The sequence below is a fragment of the Cephus cinctus genome, unplaced genomic scaffold (genome assembly GCF_000341935.2).
Source record: "Cephus cinctus unplaced genomic scaffold, Ccin1 Ccin1_scaffold0173, whole genome shotgun sequence".
Lineage (NCBI taxonomy): Eukaryota > Metazoa > Arthropoda > Insecta > Hymenoptera > Cephidae > Cephus > Cephus cinctus.
In genome coordinates, this window is record NW_014332897.1 from 530,848 (window position 1) to 539,717 (window position 8,870).

At 51.0% G+C, this 8,870-nt stretch overlaps 1 protein-coding gene across 11 annotated transcripts in view; it reads right to left on the bottom strand.

The window, feature by feature from the left end:
* The window catches only part of LOC107264542 (NADP-dependent malic enzyme), a 45,357-nt gene that overhangs the window by 10,984 nt on the left and 25,503 nt on the right, over positions 1–8,870 (bottom strand). For 8 of the 11 annotated variants that reach the window (XM_025081774.1, XM_025081773.1, XM_015732895.2 and 5 more), the window contains 7 exons: positions 7,926–8,094; positions 6,905–7,074; positions 5,170–5,337; positions 4,965–5,092; positions 4,785–4,899; positions 4,359–4,493; positions 86–1,674 (listed from right to left, as the gene is read on the bottom strand). In XM_025081774.1, the coding sequence (XP_024937542.1) occupies positions 889–1,674; positions 4,359–4,493; positions 4,785–4,899; positions 4,965–5,092; positions 5,170–5,337; positions 6,905–7,074; positions 7,926–8,094 (1,671 nt within the window). In that variant the 3' untranslated portion in view covers positions 86–888. Of the gene's footprint in view, positions 1–85; positions 1,675–4,358; positions 4,494–4,784; positions 4,900–4,964; positions 5,093–5,169; positions 5,338–6,904; positions 7,075–7,925; positions 8,095–8,870 lie in introns of those variants that run through there. The other 3 variants (XM_025081782.1, XM_025081779.1, XM_025081783.1) reach the window with 3 other exon arrangements.

The window sequence follows — 8,870 nt, forward strand, 5'->3', positions numbered from 1 at the left end:
ACAAGTGCTCTACATATATGTCATGCGAGACATGCCACGAGATCATCGAATGATCGAATCAAAGTATGGATCTCGCTGTACTCACATCGTTCAAGTGTGGTCCGACTCGACCGATGATAAGAGCAACCGAGGCGATGCTGCGATGCTGCGATGCTGCAGTGCTGGTCAAAATGAATTCGCAACTTTATAATCACTGCGTACGATAATTTTGCACTTCGAGATTTAATACGCTTGGTGCACATGGCGTTGCTGTTTATAAATTTTCCACGAGTCTTTTGTTACCGATCGATACTCTATTCGAGCGACTTCCTCATTCACTTTTTTTAGTTACCAATCCAAATCCAATCGATATTCAAATCTTCTACGGAAGTAAGTCTTTTTTATGATTTTTTTCATAAGATAATTCGGAAGAGGACAGGAGGAATCGGGAAATTTGCAGCAACTTAACGATTACCGTGCGACCGCGGTAGGCAACCGCGAATAATGACGTGTGCTTTATTATAAACTGCACTAGAGTGAAGAACGGTTTTATAAACAGCTAGAGCAATGGGCTACGTCTGGACCACTTCTGTGTAAGGAGATTCGCTGCTGAGCGCCAGTCAGCGTCTCTACTGTCTTTTGATTCGAAAAAAGAAGAAAAAAGGCTTTTTAACGATCTACGTGGACACTGGCCAAACACTACGCTCATTTATTTACAATATATACAATCAGTAAGTTTCACTTCTACTCTACTTTGTTTCTGACAATTTGTCTCCATTGTCTCCAGAGTGAGATCACTCGCATCGATGAATGCCCTGCCGTGTCCCATCGTAGATTACACGAAAATAATTATGCACTCTTTGGCAAATACAAAGATCGAGCACAAATGAGTTCGTCATTTCCGTTACACTAACTCTCGTCGAGCAACTCAGAACGATCGGATGTCGTCAGAGTTCTGGATTCTGTCTCGGGCACATCCGTTGGCACCAAAGCTTCCGTGTGACTCTGAAGCTGCCTCTTCGAGGACCCGAAATTTCCGTTTTGAAAATTTGACGAGGAACAGACCTTCTCCAGCAATTGCAGTTTGTTTTTTGTCTTCCGCCAGGACATCTTCGTGTATGTAGACCCGTTGAATTTTTTTCTTACGGGAGATGATTTTCCTCGATGGAAACTCCTAACGATACCGCCAAGTCTATCTTTCGTCACGGAGTCGTCCAGTCGATTGCCATCTGAAATATAGACCCATCTGCCGCAACGATCCTTGCGCCTATCCGCGATGCCGCTGGACGTTGGTGCCGTCATCCGGTTGCCGCTCTTCGATCCGATCATCAACTTCTCCGCTCTCAATCTATCATTGGGAGCCGCTCCCTGGGTCAGCTTCCCAGGGTCCACTTGCCTCCTGCTCGAGCGTCTCTCCCTCGCTGCGACGGCGAAGGTCTTCTCCTTCCGACTGGAGACCGGATAGGCCGATCCTGACACGCAAGCTGTCGAGGAGAGAAAAGATTCCTTGGTCCTGCGGGGCGAGCTGATCTTCTTCATAGTCTCGACGATTCGCCTCTTGAGAGTCATCATCCCGATGAGTTTCCTTTCTTTCGAACGGGCATCGTCACATCCGGCACCTCTCCTCTTCTCTTGCTCGATGAAAGTCTTGAGTCCTGATCCGGCCCGCTTGCTTAAGAGACGAGTTAGGAGTACCTGCAACACAGGGGAAGTTCAAGACTTCTCTACAGTGCTCGAGGCGAAGGGGATCGAAGCAAGATAATCCTAAAGGATTCTAGAGAACGCGACGCAATCAGGTGGAAAGGAAGACGCGAGGGGGTGGCGGGAGCACGTCGTGACGCTCGAAAGAGCCCTTGATGGAACGAAGGATTGCTAGTTGCCTGATAGATGCCTGCCTGGTTTTAACAACGAGAGCGAAGACAATCTTATTTCCGGAACGTTAATGCATGGGGATAGAGGACGTACAGCCCGAGGGTGAACTGCCGTAACTCCCTGATTCCCGTATGTGGTGTGACGTGATTTTTCGAATCACGGTCCCAAGGCGGCTCCGGTTACCGATACAGATAACGTTCTCGATTTCTGGTTCCCTTCGGGTCGCCACCCTGCTCAGAAGCTACGCTTTCGGATTGATTCGTGGAGTTATGTCAAGGCTCTCGTAAGATTTCGTCATTGTTTAGTTGAGGTCGAGGTACTCGAATCTGCCGAGGGGTGATAGTCTCGACGTACCGAGTTGCCCGGCAGAGGAGACGACCCGACGGAGACGTCTCCACGGACCGGCAGAAGCACGGGTGAAACACCGGCGCCCCGCTGGAGATGGGCAAAGGGCTGTAAAGCGGGCGGAGATGGTTGTGACACGGTTAAGGGCAGGAGAGGAACCTCCTGCCCGAGTTAAGGACGTGGTGCCCAGCTGTCGTCCGATGCCCTGGGGAAGCGGCCGTGGAGGATCTCCAGAAGATACGTACCGATTCGTTAAGGAACGCTCTCGATTTGGTTTAAAGGGACGACTCGAAGGAGATAGAAGAGTTATCGGTTAAAAGGCTCTCGACCGATCAGAATGATTAGTTCCCGAATTTGGCATTTGGCTATTGTCAAAGCAGTCTGTCTCGAGGCACCGACCGACGTGTCACGGGCTGGCTCGCGCTCGCGTGCTGTCTGTTGATAGTTTTTCTTGCCGTGTTTCGCTACGGTATAGCGTGTTCTCGATTCGTACAGTTCTCGCGTTGTTCTCGCGATATTCAGGCAATTCTATGAATTCCTGTGAGTGTTCCGAAAGTGTAGTGCAGTGACCATGTGAGTGTCTTTTGGATGCAGTTCTCGGCCTCCACGGATTAGCTGCACCAGCTCCGGTGAGTCTCCCAATTTATTAATCGGTGAAGAGATTTCGATAGGTAGTTAAGATTCGCTCTCTGTCGCTCCCGCTATTTGCCGTACTCTTACTCCGACCCTCTCTACCTCAAACCTAGCAGCCTGAGCGGCCGTGCATTTCCGTAACCGTCCACTCCCGTTCGTGCATCCAGTTGCGTTTCTCGATTTTACGCGACCCCAAAGATCAGCACCTACGGTTGCGTTTCTCGATTTTACGCGTCCCCAAAAATCGACAGGATCCGTTAAGCTACCGCCTCGTCCGATAGGTTCCGTCAGAGCTCTCGTTCTTGGTGGAGTTGGGCCTGTTCCACCCCAACTCCCAGTTTATACCGGCTAGTCAGTTCCCGGTGACAAAAAGAATTGGCTGGCGCCCGCCTGGCTTGCGGATGCACGAACGACGGGTGGACGGCCGAAGGTAACGTAGGTTGGTTCTCGAAGATAGTTCGTTCTCGGATGTTTTGCTATCGGTGTCGGGTCAAGGAAAAGAATTACGTTACAGTGGATACGGAGCGGGTTCAACTTTATCCGTAAATTGAATTAATTTATGAGGGCAAACTGATATCCAAACAGTCGAACCTTGTTTGGATTACATTAGCAGCCATTAAAAACGCAATATCAAAGGTGTTTATGCAAATGGGCTAGAATTCACAACGTCAGGAACGTCACCCGATAATCGGTCGGATAAGTGCGCATGTTTTGTCTCTTTTTTCCATATAGACGAAACATCGAGGCCTGGATTGCTCCATATTATTTAATTATCGATATATTCAAAAGGAGAAATCTTGTATCCGTGCTCGTGAATGATCTAGAGATCTTCTATTCTCCAGCTCTGTCGCGTGAAGTAATCCAACGGTCCGTGGATTCTGCCTCCCTCTGCTCTCCCTTCCTCCCATATTATTCGTCTAATCTGTTCCCGCGTTATAGCCAACAATGGATATCCCGATAAACCTATATTTTGGCATGGAGCTCTAATGGTGTTTGTCAATGGACGTCCTAGTGCAAGCTAGCGGGCAGACACTTCGCCCGAAGCTCGTGAGCTGCACAGAGGTTATGCTTGGCTACCGGAGTGCCGACTCGGCCATTCTAATCTCCAAAGCACCAAATTACGGCGCTAAGCATCGACTCTCGGAATAGACGATCTCGCTGCTTTGATTCCTCCCAAAGTGACCGTTAACATTTATGCGCCCTTACTAAATGCATAATAATGAGAGGACATGGATTGTAAAGAGCAAAGAGACGTGGGAGTACTGTAGAAATACACAGCGAACGGTAAGAGACAAAGCACACACTGGACGTGCGAATAAGAAGAAGAAGAAGAAGAAGAAGAAGAAGAGGTGCGTTTAGGCGCATGTCGCGTGCGCCGTACTTCTAGAAGGCTGCATCTCAATTTTCACAAGTTGCTTGGATAAACGACTGAAACCTCATGAAAGTGGGACGCCACTTAAACTTCTTCTGCCTTAAGGTCGTCGTCTGCAGTTGACTTACGGCGAATCGGTCGTTGAGCAAAGTCTTACCAGAAGTGCCAAGAGTGCCAGGGTCGTGAGGGCAGCTGCGTACCAACGGTCAATGACCCACCGATGAAAATGAGCGAGGCTCGCATCCGAGAGAAGCAGCCTCCGGAGCGTAGCCAGTGGTCCACTGGGGTCGACCTGCGTCAGCAAGAACAATCCTTTCGAACAGTCGGACCAACAACCGATAGACCTCGTTCTGCCAACGACGGCTCCAGCGAGCTTAAAGCAGCCTTAGGCCCGATGCACACATCCCCTTATCGGCCGTGCGGCGACCCCAACTGTCTGTGCGGTGGTGTCCCATCTGACTCGTCTCAGATTGGAATTTCAGCGCCGCAAGGCGAAAAAATAAATGTGTGCCCCAGGCCTCAGAGTCGACTTAGGTCGACCGACAGCGTCCGTGTTCGCAACCGAACAACTACGAGCCCTCACCTCGCGGCATCTCTGATACACGTCGCAGTAGCCGTTGTAGTCGTTGCAGGGTGTACCTGGCTTCGACAGCATGTCCGGAATGTCGAAGGGAGGAGAATTCCAAGCGAAGGAGGATCTGCAAGAAGAGAGAAAGTCAGAGGGCAATACGCATGTTTTAAAGCGACATGTCTTAAGCCTTACATGCATGGCTGCTTGTCGCCAGGCAGCTTGCAGCAAAGCTCACAGCTCTTGGTAGGCGGGTCGTCCGGTTGTGCGATGCATTGACAGGACTCCAATCCGTAAGCGAGGCAAATGCTGCCCGTGCATTCCTGAAGGAGGCGCAGGTTAGAGAATCGAAAGCCGAAGGGAAGACACAGGCGCCGCAGGGATCAGCTGGCACACTCACCCCCATGTAGCAGACGAACTCTTCGTTGCATATGGTCTTGTTGGGTTTGCTGATGGACTCTGGACAGTGCGGCCCGCTGCCGTCGCAGAAACTGGCGTCTCTGCATCCGTTGTCGTCTCTGCATTTCTCACCGTGTCGCAGGGTGCACGCCGACGTGCAGCAGGGTCCCTGCCAGCAGAACCCGAGTGAACAAAACACTAAACTCCTGGGCAACCGCACTCCAACGAGCAGGCAAAGTTATTGCGGTTTTTCCCTTTGCGTTTTCCTTATCTCTTGTTCGGTAATTATTGTAGCACGCAAGGGGCGGGGGCGGGGGCGGGCGCGCGGGAGGGGGAAGGAAGAATGGAAATGATTTTTCGAGAAACGTGAAGCCGGGAACGTCGAAGGTGCAGAATGGCGACTATTCGGATTCCTAGGAGGCCGCTCATTCATTTTCTTACGTCGTTCCAAGAAGCCTCAATTTATCACCATTAAAGGTAGTCAAAGTTGGCCGGCTGTTCCGTAAACGAGGATCCGTCCGATTTGCAAGGTAGCAAGATTAATTATCTTATCTTGTCCTCATCCACGTTCTCTCCGCCGCCTGTCTGCTCTATGGGATTCTCTGTCGAGTTGGGACTCAACTTTCATTTGGATAGGAACGATGACGGTTGGTCCTCCCTCCACACTCGCCACTACTGCCACTATTAAACCAGCGCTAATCGACGTCTCGCTGCGCCTGAGACTCATTTGATTAATTATTCCCATTTCACGGAAAGCCGCATTGAAAATCTGCCACGGCAATGCGTGACGCATTGAAAATATAAATACTCTTGCAGCCTCTTCAGCTGATCCTGTTCCTGATATTGATGACGATGACGATGAAGCTCCTCGATACGTTGCTCAGCCACGAGGACGAGAAGATCCGAGGATTCCCGGCTGATCGTCCGTCGCGTGGCGCCGTTCCGCCATGTTTGACTATCAAAGACGCGTTAGAACTAGCCAAGTTGCCAAGTTGCCAAGTTGCCAAGTTGCCAAGTTGCCCTGTAGCCAGCCTACCTACTCCAGTGCCGCCCTGGACAAATGCCCAGCCATTGGTTAGGTTAGCCAGGGGCGGCTGCGGAGGGATTCGACGGAATCCGAGCACCGCTTGATCGATGGACCTTCACTTACCGACTGGAGCCCTTCCGCGCCCATCCGCGCCCATCCGCGGCCATCCCCTCGTCTCCTTATGCTAGCTCGAATATCTCACCGAGAACCGTCCGCATCCACGATTGATATCGAAGACGAGAGGTCATCCATGGCTTCTTATCGTCCCAATTCACCGTTATCGTTCGCACCCTCCGCAGAGAATTTCATAGTCCTCGCCCCAAGATCTTAGCATCGCTTGAGCATCTTCTGGGAAGCTCAGCTGCCAATGTCGGAATGTCGGGTCGCTAGTAGCAAGGCCAGGGATCCTGCCTCGCTATGCTACTCCAAGGGAAGGATAGCGGAATCGTAGGGGTGTTGCGGTCGGAAGGAGTAGTATTAAGGGAGCACCATGGCTTCACGGGTTAGACATTGGAACGAACAGACCAGATAAGGTAAATTACGTGTCAGCAGCTCACTGCTTCTCCGTAACCTCAAACCGGGAGTAGCTTGTCGTTAAGTTTTCGATAAAGTTTCCCAAGCCGATTATTGGAAGACAATTAGACTCGCAGCGCAGGACTGATCGAAGTAAGAAAAGCGCTCAGAGACGAACGAAGAGTTGCCGACTCACCTGACTCGGACTGCATGTCGCGCCTTCGGCAAGGCGGCAGGGCACCTGGACCGCCGCGTGATGCCGACGTTGAGGGTGACAGCAAGGATCTTTGCAATCTTCTTCCCAGCCGCAATCGCACTCCTCGCCTTCCTCCACTACGCCGTTTCCGCAAATGGCTGCCCGGTTTTCTGCGATTTCAGCAACTGTTTAGTTTCCCTCAGAAAATCGTTGAGCATAAGCGCCGTTATGCGAGATAAGATAGGAGCAGTCGGGAGGGCTGGAAGGATTGGGAGGCGACAATCGACCATCCATCCGATCCTCAGTGAGTAGCAGTGGCGTCATCTCGTGTAACCGATTGATTAACTCATTAGGATTCCATGGTGCCGAGTTTCAAAATTATCCAGCCTCTGGCTGCAATAGGCAATTTCTCGATGGGGAAGAATTAGCATCGCGAAATACTTAAACGCGTGCAGCGTGCAGTACACCGATGTCATGGATACTTTGCTATAGCACGTGGGAAGGTTTAACGTAAACGTGCATTCCAATGAGTCCAAATCAGCGAAACGCCAGAAAAAGATTGTGTGCCATATGACTCTTTAGTGCTGAAACTCTTGATTCTCGTAAGTTTCGATCAAAGGCCAAATATGGAAACGACCTGGTGGCCTCTGGCAAAACTTCCATTCAATTGGATTTACGAGCGACAGGAGAAACAAGGAAAGGCGCATTGCCAGCTGACGCTTGGCATTCGACAGTTGGATAGACAGCCCATTAGCGCGGCTTTTGTAGGATCCAATCGAATGCGCCGATTAGACGCTTGGCGTTCGCCGTTCGCCGTTCGCCGTTCGCCGTTCGGTAAACTCGGTTGCGCCCGTGAATCAATGGCTCAATGGCTCGATGGCTCGATGCAGCGCCGTCAGCGTGCACAACCCTGCATGCGAAACCCCGTTTCGTTTGGACATTTGGACTCAACTTTAAACGTTCTCCTTCGTATACAGTTCTTTGCGACATTCTGCAGCTAATTAGGCAAAGAGTTACTTACCCGCGAAGCATCCCTTAGGGGAGCGTGCCTTCGCATTAAGGACCGGGTTGATGGAGAGCAGGCTGCAGGAGCTGAATCTGTTGTTGTTCCGTTTGTCGCCGCTGGTGGCCCTTGCGAACATTATGAAATTCCCGTCCTCGCCTCCTGGGGAACATTCGTCCGGGTCGTGCTGCGACATCCGGAAATTCACATTGGCGCCATTCCGCGTGAAATATAAAATACGGGAAACGGAGGAAACGGGAGGGGGAGACCCCTCGTGTTGGCACCCGCTCGTATGTCGCACGTGTTGGCTCACAGACAGTGAGAGAGAAGAGAAGAGAAGAGAAGAGGATAGAGGTGGAGCGACGGAAATCGACAGCTTCGCCAGCTGTTACCGGCTACACCGATGACGTACGTACCGGCTGGTATATGGGTTCCCGATTCACCCAGCGATATATTATGTAAGACCTGTCGTCGCGACGTGGCACGCGGATTCGACACGCGTCGACATTTGTTACTGCCTACTATTTTTCAGAAGAGGATAAAAATGAGAAAAGACTGACTCGCGATCGGCCGACGAGGGAGACTTGGCCTGGAGTTCATACCGGAGCGCGGCGCAGCGCGCCCGTCCTGGTGTGGATCGAGCCTAAGGGAGAATCCTTCGCATTTGCGGACATATGTACATATCTCCTTGGACATATGTAAATGGTCCTGCCCACATGAAGCGATGGACGAAGCGAAGGCTCCTCAAATAGATCTCCATCGTCTCCCGGCGCTTTAAGGATTTCCCATCATCTCCTCTCATTTCTGATAAGGATAACGAAATTGATCGCGACTTTCGAATAATACATTGTAAGCCACACGCGCAAAATGGTTTAACTTAAAGTAAGCTGACACTTGGAAAGCATGAATCAGAATCATTCCGCGGGGGATGGTGAGCGTAGGGGAAGATGGTCGGGTGGGGTG